This window comes from Ciconia boyciana, chromosome 1, assembly GCF_034638445.1.
Source record: "Ciconia boyciana chromosome 1, ASM3463844v1, whole genome shotgun sequence".
Taxonomy (NCBI): domain Eukaryota; kingdom Metazoa; phylum Chordata; class Aves; order Ciconiiformes; family Ciconiidae; genus Ciconia; species Ciconia boyciana.
This window is the reverse complement of record NC_132934.1, coordinates 186,214,926-186,233,674: the sequence shown is the minus strand read 5'-3', so window position 1 is coordinate 186,233,674 and position 18,749 is coordinate 186,214,926. Positions and strand designations below refer to the sequence as shown.

The following is an 18,749-nucleotide window of genomic DNA, read 5'->3' as shown; positions in this document are numbered from 1 at the left end:
AATTGCCATTACTTTGCCAATGAAAGTTAAAAGATGAGAAAAGGAAAAATTTAGCCAAACCAAATCTAGAATATTTGTAGAATGTTATTTTAAATTTTAATTTCCTTTGTAAATGTTTCTAGCTGGAATATGAAGCAGGTCTCTCAGAAACCCAACCAAGAGAACCACTTAATTAGCAAACAGTTGTTCACAGTGGTACCAACATCTGCTGTCAGACACAGTGATTACATCTAGAGCTATTATTATCTATAATGAAGAAAAGTCAACATTATGGAATGTTATCATAGGATCTCTTGCACTGAAAATACACACCTTTGTTACAGAACACTTCTGTCTCAAAGGCCTTTCATTCTAACCATGCATCAATTAATTCAACTACATTGGCAGGACACTCAATTATTTTCCCCAAAACTTACCACTCTACCACCTATTTTATGATGAGTTTTCTCTTCTGTGTTCTTCAAAGAACTGGCTCAGACTGTTCTCTTCCAACTTCAAAGGGCAAAGCCAAAGTTTTGAAACTGATCTGAAGATCCCTGAGCTGGTATCTATAGTTTAAGTTGTCAAGATGGAAGGATTTGTCTTCAGGTATTCCAAGAAACCTGCTGTTTTGTTTCCAAGAATACTATCACATGATGGATGGACAAGCCACAGTGAAAATGGAGTGACTCATGTGAAAAGAGCAACCTAACTTCACCCCAATTTGAAGCTTATGTTATAAAGGATAAAATTCAGCAGTTTCTTGGTAGCTTTTACTATTTTCATCCGAATAAATAACCCTCTAAGTTAATTTAATATTACAAACAGAGTGCTAAAAGAATACTCATACTACGAAGTCAAGTACTACAAAGTTAAGTTACTCACGCAACTTAACTTTGCAATATAGCTTCTGTCTGCAGGTGTAAAGTCTTCAGTATGATCATACACTTTTTGAGAATAGGATCCTCATTCACTGCATGCAGTGCATGGTTCTTGATAAGTATGCAGCTGTGACGTACTCTGGCTCATAATAATTTTCAACAGGTATTTGCCTTATTTACCAAAAGCTAATGAAAAATGGCTTTTTAGACACCAATATTAATTTCTTCCTGGCCTTTTAAAATCATTATTATTATTATTATTATTGTTATTATTATTATTATTACTACACTCAGTACTACCACAAGTAAGATCTTTTTTTAAAATATTGTATATCTTCAAAGTATCAGTGACTTCAGAACAGCTTTACCTGATTTTTGCAGTTACAGAAAACTCAGCATTTCTGTGATACAGGTCCCAAATTATAAATAACACACAACTACTGATTTGATCAAAAATCTTATTTAAGTGATTTCCCCAGGATTACAGAGGGGCACAGTGTGACACAAAGTCACAGAACACAGTTTTTTCTTACTCTTTAATTCTTTAACAATGAACATCCCTTCTCTTCCTGACCACTTCATTCACTATTCACTCTCCAGCCTGTGCAGAAAGTGTGGCAAAAATCCTGGACACAATGACTACCCAAGCAGCGCATGTACAATACCCTGTGCAGTGGGTAAGAAGAACAGGGTTTGTGGGCAAAAAACCCCAATCGTAATGAAAAAAGACCAAGTGCACAAAGTGCATTTGCAGAGGCAATTTAATCCCAGTATTTTCTTATTGCTTGACTTCACGATCCTAAAGTGTTCTTTCAATATTGTTTGTTTCTGCAATTCATCACAGGAGAAAGCATCTCATTTAAAGTGCAATCTCCAGCTTATTAAGTATATTTGATATTTAACAATCAAGAGTCCGTCATGATAATGAAAACACTACATGAAGAAATACATCTTTGAGAATAATCATAAAGGCAGTGTTCCACTGGCAATGACTTGGATAGAAATGCGGTATTAATACAGAGTAATTGACACTAGAGAGCTTTGAAAGAGTTTCGGTAGATAATGATCTATAGTTCTTTAGGTTTCTTTGCCTAAACATTCCATGTATCCGTGTGTTTACCTGACAACTCCTTAGGCTTAGGCGCCTGAGCATACAGCAAGCTAAACTATGAATAAGAGAAACATCTGAGGAGCATAAAGAACAAAAGCTTTACTTGATTCAGCTATTTTGGAGTAATTTCCAAAGCAAGGCAAAAAAATCATAATTTCTCTGTCCTAGTAAAGACTGTGGATGAATGTTGCAGATATCAGTCCTTCAGCGCTAGCTAGAGCAACACAACACACAGACAGCATTTGAAAAGTAGATTATCTTTTGAGAAGACACAAAAGAAGGAACTAGTGGGAGGAATAGCATTGCATCTCAAAGGAGCGTATGATTAAATTTTTTAAAAGTCAGTTGTTTTTTGAGCAGTAGAAAGAATGAAGCTTGGTTTGATATGAATTTACATCTTCAGTTTATCGATACATATCGATATACATATCGATTCTTTGACTTCTAAAAAGATGCAGGTTCACATTACAGTCTTTTCCCTAGTAAAGGTATTAACATACCCTCTTTTCCTACACCAGCTTCCACAAAACTTACAGGAGTATCTTCAGGGTGGCCTGCAATTAATTTGGTCAACCTTTGCTGAAGGCTACTGGGAGGGAAGGTGTCCTGAAAAAAGAAGGCACCCATCTTATCTCCAAAAGAAAGGAGGCTTGTTGTGTGGTCAGGCTGAAAAAAAAGTTGTGTAGCGCTGCTGGAGACTAGCAGGTCTAAGAGAATAAAATATTACAGGACTGATCTTCTAAAGTATCGTAAACTGCAAAATATCAGCAATGGGATTTATTTTTATTTTTACCTACACTTAACAGTCAAGAATCAGACCACAAAGAGTACAAAGACTCTAAGCTACTTTCAAGATAACTTGGTGTGCCAGTAACCCAGACCACTGAGAGGAGGAAGGGCTTCAGTATCTCTTGAGAAGAAGCCTCTCATGCTTCTCAATACGAGACATAATAGAGTAGCCTGGGATCAATGACCACACAAATAATTGAATTTAGTATAGATATAAATGGATTCCCAGTGTAAGGCAGTGCTGGAGGTTTCAGATGCCAGGCATGAATATTTAAACAGGTTTTTTAAAGATGTAATGAGAAAAAGTAGCACAGCACATATCTGGGGAATCTTAAGACTCCATACTTCCTACATCGTCTCCTCAAACAGTGTATATTGTTAACACAGGGTAAGTCAAAAAAATAGATGGTGAAATGCATTAGAAGTGCACATAGCAGAAGCAAGTCAATATGAACTCAGTCAGGTAAGAATTTCAGAGAAAGAAGTAGTATCAAACCAAAATACACTTCTTAGATTAAGAAATTAACGATGGTTAACACGGGTTTTTACAGGTACACAGAATCGGGGACAAAGTATGAGTATTCCAGTAAAAGAGTCAACTGTCAAATTATTCAGATTAGGTGCATAATTAAAGTTCTCCTTTTATTTTAAAAAATACTTGGAAAAAAAATAAAGAAAACAGATATAAACTAGTAGCTAAGAAGTAAGAGGAGGTAAACTTATTAATAGATAAAAGAGTATCATAATATCTACATATAAACCAATCCAGGTCATAGACATTTATGAAACTGTGGACCAGTAAAAGCAAATCCAAACTACCTTCACGAGCCATTCGTAAAAACTGCTGAAAGATCAACTGGCATCAGAAATGTGGATAAATGTAGCATTAGTTTGCAATAAGTTATGCAGAAAGGTGACAAAGTCCAAATCTGGAAATTAAGGAAACTTCCCTAATGTAAAGTTAATGCCAAGACCTTGGAAATTAAAACCATACTTGGAAGCAAAATAAGACACTGAAAAACCAGAAAACGATGAACTACAACCATTTACATTGATAATCTTGCAAGAATAATTCTTGCTAAACAGCCTTTTAAAATAGCTATAATATTAACTTATGAAAGGATGAATTCTTTATGAAAGGAAATAAGTCTTTCCTTTCCTTTGCCTGAGCAAATATAACTGTATTTGTACACAGAGGCAATACAACTGCATTTTAGTTAAGCACATGATACTTCCATCTGCCAATATCCGACACTGAAAATACCATAATTGCCTTAAAACTGTCCAAACGACTTATACGCAGTGGAAAACATACACCAGAGAAGCTGGAAGTAACTATGCTACTTCTAATTTCTATGAAACGGGTTCATCCCGTTCCTTGGCAACTGCACCATTAGCTACATTAAAAGCATGGACAATTCAGGACAGTGGGTTAATGTTTCCTTTGTAAGATTTCCTTAATACACATTATTATGCTCAGACCTCAAGTATTATAACAGCATCAATAACAGAAATGCATTTGTAGTTGGGTAACTTGCATCCAAAAAATCAAGTTTTGAATGGCGTAACTGTGACTTTTCTGGACAGTTAGCTATTTTGGTAATTAAATATCTCTACATTTCACATATATCATAAGGTCACATGGATGCTTTCTTTTCTGCCGGATTCTAACACAAGCAGACTTGTTACCACTTTTTCACAGAACTTGCAGCAGAAAATAAATAAGCTGTTTCAGGTTTGTTATAAATATTTGTTTGTAAAATATAATTTCTCCAGATACGCTTAATGCTGAAGTCTTAGCCACACCTCCTTTTTCTTTGTGCTGGATTTCATCTGTTGAACCATCAAAACGTAAAGGCATCTACATCTCTAACCCCTCACTGCATGAGAGAATTTTTAAAGCAGTAAATCTGTCCTTATCTGTCCTGCCTGTACTGCAGGATCAGGCAGCAGCAACAGAGCAAACAAGAATTGGAGGGGAAGAGGTCACAGCGCTGAACAAAGTGTTAAGAATTTTTATAGATTTGGGGCAGAAACCACCATTATGATTTTTTTCCTGAGGCATGCTGATTCTGCAAACCAGTAAGACTATTTTGTTTCACATTTTTGATGAGCAAATCAAATAAATCCTATCTTTTCTTGCAAACTGTCCAGCCAGCACATTCCAAACTAGTTGCTGCAGCAGAAAGAACTGTTTTATTGAGATGAGTTAGAAAAAGGCACCTGGAGCACAAAGAAGGTGAGCCAGATCATTAGCAGTCCCTCTGCCCAAAAGAAAGTCACTCTAGTGAATAGATTTCTCCCTTCAGGCTTTTTTCTTACTTATATTTTCAGAATCGTTACTCGTCTTGAACTTTCAGCTATCTGTCTACATACACAGCATTACAAACAGGGGGAAGAAAGTGTTTATTTTACCTTCACAAGACAGGCCGTGAGAAGTGACTCCAGAGAGGCTCTCTCTACACACGTTACAGAAGGTAGGTCGAGCATGGGAGCAGGCGTACCAGTTATGCATCCCTGAGAAATGTTCCACATTAAACTGTGCGGTCTAGTAAAGGAGAAGTTAAGACAAATTTGCAAGTACAGAACACAGCTACGGTGACTGAAATTACCTATGGTTCCATATTACAGGGAATGACAATGCAATGTTCACCAAAAGTATTTTCCAAAGGGTATTTAGCCTGCTCTCCCTCCAAACTTCTAAACAAAAGTGTGATAATAAGCTCTCATTTCGCTAGTAAAGGTCTTAACATGAAGCTTCACTCGGACGTTAGACACACTTTTCATACTAAGGAGGGTGAATACTCCAGTTCTGTGTCCTGTAGCTTGATCTGTTGAGCTAGAACAGGTTGCACCAAGAGGGATGTCAACTTACCTCATAGTGTTCTCTGGACTGAACGGACTTCAGAGAGCTTATCCAGTCCTCCATTTCTTTTCTGTTCTCAGCACACAATATTAGCCTCCTAAATGGAGTGATTATCTGAAACAGATAACGCATTCTGATTAATCCAGATAGTAAAAATCATGATAGACTACAATATTTAATGTACTCTTTCCTGTGAGATGATGCAAAAGGAAGACACACCCTAGATCACAAGATATTAAACACTTAAAAATACTTTCTTTAATACACTACCAACAATGAAGGAGTTTGCTTTTCATTTTTCAGTTCCCAAGATTCGAATCAGGCTTCGGTACAGGTCTTTACAATCTATATTGATCATTCCTCCTTCTCAGCTCTTTGTCTGTGCACTGAGATTTAAATACTCAAATGGCAGGCACTGAAATTGCTAAAACAACCATTCTGGAAATTACTAATTGACTAAGATTGCAATCCTATTTCATAACAGCATTTTAGCAACTGCAAGGTCCATTCCAATTGCTAGAGACAAAAACATATCAAAATCAAAAGCCTGGAAGTCTTAAACAACAACAAAAGCTTTCATCATATTTCTCTATCTTGTATATTGATATTAAATTTACACAAATTTAAACATACATAAATTTTAAACAGAACTTTCTATATAAGACGCAGTATAAGAACACATACAAATCTTTATAAAAAGACACAGAGAACAAAAGCAAACAGCTGAAATCATATCCTACTAGGATGGTTGAATGAATTCCTGGAACAAGTTGATGCTGGGGAGTTTTCAGTGGTCTGGAGTTGATTCTAGAAATCTGAAAATGCTGTATCTAGGAGGTTCGGAGTATAAGCTGTTTTCCCCTCTCCCTCACCAGTAGGAAAATAATTAAAATAACAGGAAGGCACCAGAAACTATCAGCTAACTCCCACTGAAATTATTTTGAGCACTGCACTAAAATAGACAAAGCAGTTACTTACATAGCAAAGAATTTAAAACAAACTAAGTACATGAAATTAAAGGAAAGTTATTTGTTTTGTTGTAGGAAGTCTGAAAAATAAAACTAAATCCTTTATCAGTCTTATGCATAGATCTGTTGCATAGTATGTACCACCCACACTTGCAAATTACTTAAGTAAAACGAAGAAAGGACCACCAAAAATGATAGCTCTGAGTACTGTTTTAAATGCTACAAGCTAGATATTGTAACATTTGCACAATATTAGTAAACACTTATCTACAGGTGCATTTACTTACCCAGTCTCTGCCGTAAATAGTCTCTAGCCTTGATTTGTCCTATCCACTTCTTCATTAAATTGAGCTGCACTTTAACATATCTCAGAGGCAACGTAACTGAAGTGCAGCAAGCTGCAAGTCACATGGAGGGGAGGCAAAAACCCTGTGGACTTGCTTTTTTTTTTTCCCTTTTTTTTTATGTAGTCACTTCACATGGAATGGAATAGTTTCTCTGTTTTCTATTTCCTTCAATCTTGCTTAAGCTTTTTAATAAGGTTTATTAGTAGCTCTCCGCGGCTCTTCCTAAAGAACAGTTAATGCAAAGAGCAATGCTTCTCTCATTAGTTTGGAGCCAAACAGACGCTTTATTACTTCAAAATGTTTTTCTAGGCCAGGTCATCAGATGAAGCCCAGAAAAGCCATTAAATCATAATATAACCCTGGCTCCAACAACAATGAGCATTCTGCTGGAATTTCCAGGTTTCAGTGGACTCAGAAATCTTATTTGGGAAAATACACCCACCAGATTATTTCCTAATATATAGCATGACATTGTAATATGGATTAAGTAAGGACAAGTCCACCCAAAACTCTGCACTTTGCGTCCGTCCTTCCCCCATGCCCATTTCTGACGCTAACCTGTAACCAGACGTGAAATGCCATTAAGCAACAACAGCTACATTTATTGCTGAAGACTCCCGACAAACTTGATCTTTTCAAGTAGGATTTTTTTATATTACTCATGTCTTTAATACTACTGATCACAGAAATCCCCTGTGCATCCCCCCACTCTCCCCTCCCAAAATCAAGGCCTTAGTTCAGTTGTTCACACGTAATTATCTCGTGCCGACAGAGATGCCCTTTGGCATCCAAAGCATCGGCACGGGGCAGGTAAATGTGACAGAGCACCACAGCACCCAGAACAGCAGCTATAAATAAGCCAGGTGGGACATCAAAGGCCATTTCAAAAGTACTACACACCCGTGTACTGGCAACCAAATCATGCCCCCAGACATTGCTAACTAATGCATGTAAACATACCAGAAATTCCTATATCCCAACTTCTTATTAAATTCAGAGCATAATAAACTTAATAAAGTTCAGAGCATTTCAACAGTCTAAAAGTTAAATTATATACTGACAATCACATGAATGTAGGATCAATGCTTATTAGTGCTATAAAAATGAAGTGGAAAGTTGGAAGACATACATATTTGTAAATACAGCATCTATAACATGATGGTTAAACTACATATTCTTTGATTTACGTATCTTTAACAACAAACTTCAAGAAGGTATATGATAACATGAAAAAAGACAAAATGCATTATATGCAAAAAATATTGACAATGCTTGGAATTTTTCTTAAAAAAAAAAAAAGAAAAAAAAAGAGAGGAACTGAGCAGTCCGTTTAGGTTCTCATTTACTTCAGTCTACAAAATCATGGAGAAGATGTACTCTCGTTACTTATTAGATATTTCACGTAACATAAGAACTCAGGGAACCAAGGAAATGATTAGTAAACAACAAGAAGTGTTTCTTCCTAAATGTAACACATTATTTAGACTTGAAAAGTTTTCCCAAAGGATGTTGAGGAGACCAGAAGTATAAATGTCTAAAAAGGTATTTGACAAATTCATTATGAATAGATGCATCATATACTGTAAAACACAATATCCGAAACCTTCAATTTAGCAAGTCCTCAAAATCCAGCGAGTGAACATTGGGAAGTTACCCAAGAGGAAGAATCACTGTACATGCTCTGCTGCTTATACTCCTTTCTTGAGTACCTGCTACTGATATTATACTGCTTTGATTCAGTACGGTTTTATGAGCTTTACGCTAACTCAGTATAGCTATTCTCGCTTGTCCTAAACTGAGAATGACTTCCTACACCTTCCTATTTGCATTTACACAGAAGGCATGCTTTCTTATGGATGCTTACAGAAAGTTATGATTAACTAACTGAAGTGGGATGTTTAGAGTGCATTCATTAAAGACAGTTGAACCTGTATGCAGACATAATCAAAATTAAAATGGATTTAGTTGTCCTTTAGTTGTCCTTAGTTGTCCTTCCTAGTTGAACTATTTTCCAGCCATGTAAATTTGGATTTTACTAGTAATCTTATCTCATTGCACGTAGTCATATTCAAAGTCCTGTATCTTTCCTTCTACTGACCAAAGTCAGTATCTTTTCTTCTGTTACATATTACCTTTTTTTTAAACTAATGCTCGCTACCCAAAATATTGTTATTTATATATCACTCTGAATATGCTAAACTCTCAACAGACAAGAAGAAATTGTATAATACAACGACAAAGGAAGTGTCACAGGAACCACTGGAAGACCATTGAGGTAACATAAGAATAAGAAAACTCTTAAATCTTGGAGGAACTCAGGTGCTAATGGTTCACACGCTGACAAAGCAGGAGACAAATCAAGAAGGATGAAGACAGAAAAAAAGCCTTAAAAATAAATAAATCAAGCAGATTTAATTTAGAAGATTAAGCTACTTTGAAAATTTTTACCGTTGTCAAGTAGCCAAGAAGTAGTCATTGCTGATTTTGGAAGAGAGAGTTATCAAAGCCAGATACTGCAGTATATCGGAAAGTAATGAAATTGAGGTAGTGGGAAAAACCGCTTTTAACGCAGTAGGTATAGGGAAAGAGTGAGCACTTATAGTCTTAAAAGTTGAAGGCAAACAACACAAGTCCTAAAACATCACAGGGAATAAAGAATGTCTGGATAGGAAGAAAATTGGCCCATTACTGTGATAATGTTCCTTTCTGTTCAGAAAAATAGGGGGCTTTTTGGGTGGGGAATGAAGGAGAGAACAAGAGGATATTGTTCAGTCTGCCACCACATAGGTCTTGCCATAAATTGGGATTTTCACACATGTTGACACTAGGATGATTTGGCTTCTAAAAATACACGCATACTCATATATATATGTACATACACATCTGGAAATTACTTTGATGAAAATTACACAGTCGAGTTTTGGGCCACTACCGCAACTTTTCTTTCAGACAGCACCTATTAGGAACAAGCTGAACATCTCGAAAGGAAATAAAATTGCCATTAAATTCAGTGGAAATTTGAAAGCACCTTTCACTTTCAAAGGGGCTAACTTTACCAATAACTTTCTATATGCCTTCAACCCAATGGGTTTAGACTTACGGTCTGTAAAAGAAAATCATGGAGAGTTCAATTAAAGCCGATTGCCTAATTTTTAACATATTTTATCATATCAGCAATATACAAGAAAATACAGTTCCCAAAGCTTGGTGGCTACATTTCTGGTTTCCTTTGCCGATTCAAAGAAAAATGCAGACACTACCTTTGCTAATCAAGAAAATAATGGTCTACATCTCAGCAGCAACACAGTAGCTACTATTGTAAAGCACCCTGCTTCCTGCAACGTGATATTTGCATTAAGGCACCTTCTGCTGCTCTAAACTATTATCAGGCATTACACTAATAGCACTTTGTGTGTCCGATCTTGAATTGACTTAGTAATGTAGAAACATCACTTAGAATCCGAAACGGACAGGGAAATGGTTTTCCTGTTCTTCTAACAGATATTTTTAAAATATCTTTCTGGAACTAATGAAGAGAGGGTGATATAAAGAGAGAGAGCACCCCCACCTCTCCTCTTAGAGAGCACCCGATGCCCAGAGCATGAACGTAACAGATTTAATGCTTTGTAACTTCTCCGTACTCCTAGACGTTGGCGAATGAGTTCTGGCAAATACCAGGATAACAAGTTATGCCTCCCTTGCTTTCTGTCTGCCCCTCCATTTCCCTGTCCTCATGCAGGTAGGTCCATATGAATGCGATGGATGAATGCACCTCCATCTCAGTGGCAGGAGTAGACTGCTGGGGTCATTGATGCTCCCGTACTTACCAGAAACTCTCTGCAAAAATCACAGTGCTAACAGTTAGGCAGCTTTCTACAGTACTTTAATTTCTTGGATTCAGGATACTAAATAAATTATAACAGTACTGTCACTGACAAAGGTGTAGTTGGTGCTTTATGGTGAATCGTCACTATTATTTTTCAAGATGAACCGAGCCAGGCAAAAGTATAAATTACAAAGGGAGCGGAGGATTTAAAAGCAAGGCGAGTAATAAATGGCTATTATATTTGCCTGAGCACAATAGAGAATTTATAATCAGAACAATTAGCTCTGTCTACTCCACTAAAATGTTGCTTCCCTCTTTTTGCTGGCCTTCTCCTATTTCACTGTTGCCAAGCTCACAAGTAATGAAGTAATGTGTGGTTTTGGCCCCTACGATAAAACCTCTTAGGAGGGGGAAGAAAAGTGTTAGTTCCACACAACATCTCCTGCACCAGTACACCAGGACAAGTGGGCTTAACTAAAAGGCAGGACAAAAGTGGGTACATCACAGAAACAGGTATAAGGTCTACTCTGACTTCACTCTGCAGTAGAATCCAGCCCAGGTAATTTAGGTGGCCTTGCCTTATACAACATCTAGCAAAAATGAAGGAGCATCTCCCAGAATACATCCAGGCACATGAAGGACAAGAAAGTGATTGGGAGTAGTCAGCACGGATTCACCAAGGGGAAGTCATGCTTGACCAACCTGATAACCTATGATGAAATGACTGGCTTGGTGGAGAAAGAGACAAAGGTGGATATCGTCCACCTTGCCTTCCGTAAGGCTTTCAGCACTATCCCTTAAGATCCTCATAGAGAAGCTGATGAAGTATGGGCTGGATGAGCAGACAGTGGGGTAGATTGAAAACCAACTGAATGGCTGGGACCAGAGGTTGGTGATCAGTGGCGCAAAGTCTCGTCGGAGGCCAGTAGTACACCAAAGGTCAATACTGGGTCCAGTCCTGTTCAACATTTTCATTAATGATGTCGATGACGGGGCAGAGTCTACCCTCAGCAAGTTTGCAGACGAGACAAAACTGGGAGGAGTGGCTGATACGCCAAAGGGCTGTGCTGCCATCCAGAGAGACCTTGACAGACTGGAGAAACGAGCTGACAGGAACCTCACAAAGTTCAACAAGGAGAAGTCCAAAGTCCTGCACCTGGGAAGGAACAACCCCAGGCATCAGTGTATGCTGGGGACCACCCAGCTGGAAAGCAGCTTGGCAGAAAAGGACCTGGGGGTCCTGTTGTACAACAAATTGAACATGAGCCAGCTATGTGACCTTGCAGCCAAGAAGACAAATGGTGTCCTGGGCTGCATTAGAAGGAGTGTTGCCAGCAGGTCGAGGGAGGTGATCCTGCCCCTCTACTCAGCACTGGTGAGGCCACACTTGGAGTGCTGTATCCGGTTTTGGTCTCCTCAGTACACGACAGACATGGACATACTGGACAGAGTCCCGGGAAGGCCCACAAGGATGATGAAGGCACTGGAGTTGACATATGTCAAAAGTCTCCTCATTTGACATATGAGGAGAGGCAGCTCAGGGCAATCTTATTTACTTATGTAAATACCTGAAGGGAGAGTGCAAAGAGGAGGGAGCCAGGCTCTTTCCAGTGGTGCCCAATGACAAGCTGAGAGGCAATGGGCACACACTGAAACACAGGAGGCTCTGTGCGAACATCAGGAAACACTTTTTTACTGTGAAGGTGACTGAGCACTGGCACGGGTTGCTCAAGGCAGTTGTGGAGTCTCCATCCTTGGAGATATTGAAAAGCTGTCTGGACATGGTCCTGGGCAGCCTGCTCTAGGTGGCCCTGCTTCAGCAGTGGGGTTGGACCAGATGACCTTCAGAGGTCACCCCCAACCCCCAAATCACTCTGTGATTCTGTGAAAACAGAATCCAGGTAAATCAAGTAATCGGGTTACGACACGTCCAGCCTCGAACTGTAAAACAGATGCAAAAAGTATCCAGCAAAGGTCACTTTGTCAGAAATCTACAGTTTCCCAAATTTGACCTCATGTATCCAGCGTCAACCAACTGCTAACAGAAAAATGTTATTCCTTCAGAAGTAAAACTTCATAATGAGACAGTTACAAGAAGCAGGGTAGGAAAGTTTCATGAATTTGGACTGAAGAATTAGAAATTTATCTTAAATCAGTATTTAAATATAGCAAAAACAATAAACTATTCTTGTAAATGTAAACTGGAAACTGCTATATATAGTTCCAAGGCCTGCACATTTCTTTAAAGTCCTTACATAAAGATTTGTTAAGCACGTAACTTCGCACTGCTGTGCCCTTAGCTCCGGCTTCACCAGCTCATTACCTGTCTATCAGATAGGATGGCTTCTGTGCTTAAAGGAAAACATTTAGATATATATTTAAAGGCATTAGGTGCAAAGTTATACAAAACAAAACAGCAAGTGACTATTTTTTTTGTCTGTAATAATAACAGATGCCTGTTTAAACATGACCCAGCTGCTTGAAGCCAGGGATCCTTGTTGACTAGAAGCAGGAAATTTATTCAAAGTTTACACCAATGGCTTTGTTTATAAAATTATTCGGTATACAGGAACTGCACTGAGGGATACTTTTTAAGGTTTCTCCAGGTATTTTAACCACTTTTAAAGCAAGAAGAGAAAGAAACGTCAGAGAATAGGTAAGTGTAAAAGTGCACGAAGAATGAAATCTGGCAATCCTCAGTGCTTCTTCTCCAAACACCCCAACTGCTTCACCAGTGCTAAACCATGATTTCAAACAAGGAAATAAAAGATATTTTTAATGCATTTACTGCTATGCAATTCTTTTTATTGTGTTTCACAAATTAAAGAAACTCTTCAAAAACTAAAGGAAGAAAAAGAGACATCTTCTGAGAGCTGTTTTCGAAAAATTTCTGCTTAAGCTTGAAATCTGTGGAAAATAAGCTCCAGGCAAATGTCACTAGACCCAAAATGTACAATATAGCCCAGAACGGTCACATTTTTAAGCATCCCCTTATTTTCCTCTTCTGAAAAGTATTCAGCTTTCTTGTAATAGCTCAATCCCAAGCGACTTATCTATGGATTTTAGCCTCACAGCTGAAATGCTTTATTGCTTTTTCATAATGAAACTTAAAGCTCCAATGTCTCCAGACACTCTAGGGAAAGGGAGACAGCGCATCAAGTCAGAGAGAAGGAGCTTAAAACTTGAAAGTCACACCCAAAGCTACTCAAAGAGCTCTCAGCTTCATTATGGTTTTTTGTCACTATCAGAGGGCAGGGGAAAATGAGCAAATGCTAAATGGAGGAAAAAAAACCTAAGTGCATGACAAGTGCACACTAATTGCTTTTGTCTATTTTTTTTTCCTCAGCATATTAATTTGCTATTTCGGTTTTTGTTTTGTTTCTAAGCTGCCTGAATATGGGGGGGTGGGGGGGGGTGGGGGGATGAGTGGAAAATTGAACAAAATGGAATACAAAGCACTTCCCCTTTCTTTCTGTGGTTTGGATATTGCTTGGGCTGGGAGCATCAGAAAGCCTTCACAATGTAGAGGCTAATCAGCATCTGTATGAAACAGCAGATAGTTCACAACTAGGGAAAAAATAAATCCATCCCAAGAGTTAGCTACCCGTGCAAAGCTGAGTCACGCTGGTGAGGCCAGCACAGGAACTTGAGCTGTTTCCAGCCATATTCTACCTCCCAGAGATAACAAGAGGCCCCGAGATCTTCACGGATGTCACTGTAGGACCTCTGTCAGCCGTGCGCTAGACCGCAAACAGGGCACGGGGAATGTCTGGATATGCCAGTCCCCCAACTTGAAACGGTGCCATGCACTGACCCTTCTGATAACGCCAAGGGCAAAATTTAAAATGCAATGTCTCCAAGAGTGGGATTCAGCTCACAGAGGAAGGTACTTTAAGTAAAGACATCTGCAAATGTGTCTGAACTCCCACCATCATCGGTATATATTGTTAGCAACGTTAACACTCAACTGGAATGCAAAGAAAATTTCAAAGTGTACCCAAACCCAGGAAATTATTGTATATCTAAAGGATAAATATGATGTAAAGTATGCTAAGAGGAATCCTCAGGATAGCACCACACACAGTACATAGCTGTACTTCATACAGCTTCACTGATATTTCTTTTGTTTTCCTTCACACAAATAATTTCACAATACTAATGTAAGCTCATTATCCATACCTGGATTATTATTATTATTATTATTATTATTATTATTATTATTATTATGCAATTACGTTAAGATGCACCTATAGCAGAGGTTTATGCATACTAAAGAGTGTTCACACAAGACTGTTCAGTTAAGTAAATTTAATGTGTAAACTATTTGAAATTTGGTTTATGTAAATTCATCAAGAGACAGAAACATGTTTCCAAACACAAAGCCATTCCTTTCGTGTCCCTGTGGTTTATTAAAGGGAGAAATCAAGCAAGAGTGTCTCCCTTCAAGAGAACATCAGCAGAGACTAGATGTAGAAATTTACTCAAAATACATTTTTCACAAAGAAAAAAAATTGCAGATAGCTGTGCTCCAGAGTATTCTTACAGAGCAAACCAGAAAGTTTAATCATCCAGGCTAAGAACAAACCAGTGAAAAAAGTTTGCTTAGCAATAGCTGAAACCAGGGGAAACCACCCCAAGACTGGAACAAGCCAAAGCCTTCAAGGTGGTTGCTGACCCTGTGATCCCAGGAGTCTCCCAACACAGGAGTAGCAAGGTGATTTCACCAAACTACAGAAATAACAAAGACGACGAAAGAGAAGCAGCAGAAAGCCCAGAAAAGGTCAGTGCAACCTTTAGGTGAGTGGTCCTCGGAAAAAAACAGACTGAGGTAGAATAGTGTCTGAAAGAGGCTTGAGACTATGAGTAAAGAAACCATCTCCTGATGTCCACTGAGACCGAACTGCAGTAAATTGGACTTTGTAAACAAACGGGACAGCATCAGAGAAATACCTCCACTGGCATCCATAAGCCTTTCTGCACTTAAAGCTCAAGACCCTAAACTTTGGGCAAATCAAGAGCTAGTGATAAAACTGAATTGATGCTAGATTATTTAAATAAGAAAAAAACGGTATTACGATAATTATTCCCAGCTTTGGGACTATCTCTCTTTGTCCATGATATTCGAAAAGACAGAAGACTGGAGTGCCCAAACCCAAAGATGAAAGGTTTTAAACTCCTTTGGGAAAAGGCTCTTCTCATTTCCTCTTGATGTGGTTTGGGGAAGGTTAAGCAGTTCTCACATTCCCTGAAGTTCTTGTAGTCCCTGAAGAAAAGTCTCAATAACAACTCTGAAAAAATCTGGGTGGCAAGAAAGGAAGCAAAATATATCCAAGTCTAAGAAATTAATTAACACTATCTCTTCAACATACTGCAGAAGTCTGGCAACGCATTCTGTTTTCCAAGCCCACTGTGAATATTAAAAGTTAATTTTCTAAAATCAAGTAGAAGCACTTAATCTCAACAATGAACGGAGAGCTGACTGATGTCAGAAGCAGCAGGGCTGAAATAAACTGCTAAAAAGCAATACGCCTTCAGGCCCAGTTGTAATATTCAACTTGAAATTCTGACGAATCGCAAGAACTGAGTTTCCAGTACAACTGGGCAACCTCCCATTAAAAACAGTGACTGTACAGGAGGATTGAAAGATGAAAGGAATTGGTTTATGCTTTAAGCTGGTTCCACATAAATTATATGCCAGTAAACTTTACATCCCCAGCCAAGACATAGGATACGCTACATTCAGAAATATGGATAGGAAATAGGGTAATCAGAGTTCTGGAAGAAAACAATATACATTTTAACCACAGTTGAAGCACAGTTGCTCCACTGGAGTATTTGGCCTCACTAACCTATAAAAAATACTTAACCATCTCAAAATACAGTCGAAGGAAAATCAGCAAATATAAATGTTTAGTTTTTCAAAATCTATCCAAATTTACAGAATATCAAGGAAATCGCAGACAACTGGATAAAGATTTTTTTTGTTTAAAAACATATTAAGCAGAACCCTCTGCTTTCAGGTCAAAGTGAACTGATAAGTCTGACCAAAAAAGTCTTGAAATCAGAGAAAAAAACCCTTTAAATTTTTGTAACAAAATTACATTCAGGGACGAACTTTAATAAAATGCCATTCATGTTTTGTTTTTCTCTTTATATAATATGAAAAAAATACTTTAAAACAAAATTTAATCCCTTTAATTTGAAATAAATTAAGTACTTGTGTTCAAAAAAGTTAAAACATCAGGTTGACCCATAATTAATTTTAGTTCAGTCATTGACTGAAAAGACGAATTATTTTTATGTCCCAATCATGCAATGAGATGAAAAGCTAAGGGACATTAAAAAAGTAAGAAGGAATAATGGGAATTTTTAACATGGGAAAAGATTAATAAATAATAAGCAAGTTATTATTCTCTTACAAAATTTAGTGGTGCAATTCTTAAACTGGAAGAGAAGTGTAAAGTAGTGATACGGGAACACTTACAGACAGCACATTTTGATTACTTAGTTCCCCCCCTCGATCACCAAGGCACCTCAGAGCGAGCCAAGCAAGGTCTTAAACAGACTGTACAGTGACTTGAAAAAGTTCAGTGTTAAGATTATTTACCTTGGAAAATAGTTAAATCAAAAGGAGGTAATAAAAAATATAAAATAACGAACAGACGGATTATAGGTTTCTGCTGCCTTTGCCTCATAACACTAGGTGAGAATACTTAATTAAAGCCCAGCCCATTAAGAGTTCTCCAAGGAAGTATTTTTCCACAGAATAAATAGACTCGATGGTCTATATGGTCTATAGCATCACTAAAACCAAGAAATCAGCAAAAATTTATTATATTAGACATTTTTGCAAGCATACTCAGAATCCTAGTAATCAATGTTATTGGCTGGAATATAAAGTCTCATTTGCAGCCAATTTCTAATTACTAAGAATTGCAGTAGGCTTTCCAGGACAGCAGATCTGCCTACTGCAGCTTCCTCCCTCTCAAGGTGACCACTTTCAGAAGACGCATATTCAACAAAAAGTACTTGATTTAGCAGCTGATTCAGAAAGCTGAAAGCAGGGGTCTACATTTTAGGTGCCCTGGATGACAAAACTCTTATCATAGCTAAGGGAGAGTTAGTTAATAATCAGTGGAGTCTATACTGAATTAAGCAATTACATGAATCTACTTTAAAGAGCTATTAATCTTATCCTAGATACCTAAATTTAGGGGTTTATAACCCATCATCGAGTCACACCCTGAAGTTAGGGCAAGCTGAATCCCCATCCTGAGTATCATCTAGTACGTTAATTCTCATATTCCTGGAGGGCACCTTGCAGAACAACAGTGAAATTATTTCCTCTGTTACTCTCAGATGCAATTAGATAACAGAATTAATCTAGCCAGGATTTTCACTTTTCTGAATATGCATACAGTAAGAAATTGAGTGTCCATGGCTTTGTCTAATTCTTAGATGCACTAGAAGTTGGCTTAACCCAAATCAAATGTCTAAAGCCAGCTATACGATGTAATGCCTCAAAGCCAGTATTTCTACCCTAAAATTATTATTTTCCATCACATTTATCACAAAACCCCATAACTGAATTAAATGTTTCAAATATCAGTTTGGATGGATTAAATATAGGTGCTGCCACATAACGCCTATGCATTTTACACGAGACTGTAGGATAGATTTCTAATAACCCCGGGCATTTTACACATCCATGTGGCTCAACAACTGAAAGGCAGCATGGTTAACATCTACAGAATTTTTTCCTTGTCTATGTGCATCAGTTCTTCATCATCAAAAGCAAGGCAGAGGAAGAAACTAAGCCAAAAGCTAACATGTCAAAATCTCCTTTTAAATCACAATTCATAATCACCTTTGTTGCCCTGAGGAACTTCATTAATTGAATATGCCTGTTCAAGAATCGTTTTAGTATTTCAAAATCCCAGTCCTTATACCTATTAGAACAAAAGCACGCCACCAATGTTCCA

At 37.9% G+C, this 18,749-nt stretch overlaps 1 protein-coding gene across 10 annotated transcripts in view; it reads right to left on the bottom strand.

Moving 5' to 3' along the window:
• Positions 1-18,749, bottom strand: part of DGKH (diacylglycerol kinase eta) — a 176,572-nt gene that overhangs the window by 60,438 nt on the left and 97,385 nt on the right. For 9 of the 10 annotated variants that reach the window (XM_072850137.1, XM_072850147.1, XM_072850139.1 and 6 more), the window contains exons 5-6: positions 5,636-5,740; positions 5,176-5,308 (exon numbers count right to left, since the gene is read on the bottom strand). In XM_072850137.1, the coding sequence (XP_072706238.1) occupies positions 5,176-5,308; positions 5,636-5,740 (238 nt within the window). Of the gene's footprint in view, positions 1-5,175; positions 5,309-5,635; positions 5,741-18,749 lie in introns of those variants that run through there. The other variant, XM_072850148.1, reaches the window with a different exon arrangement.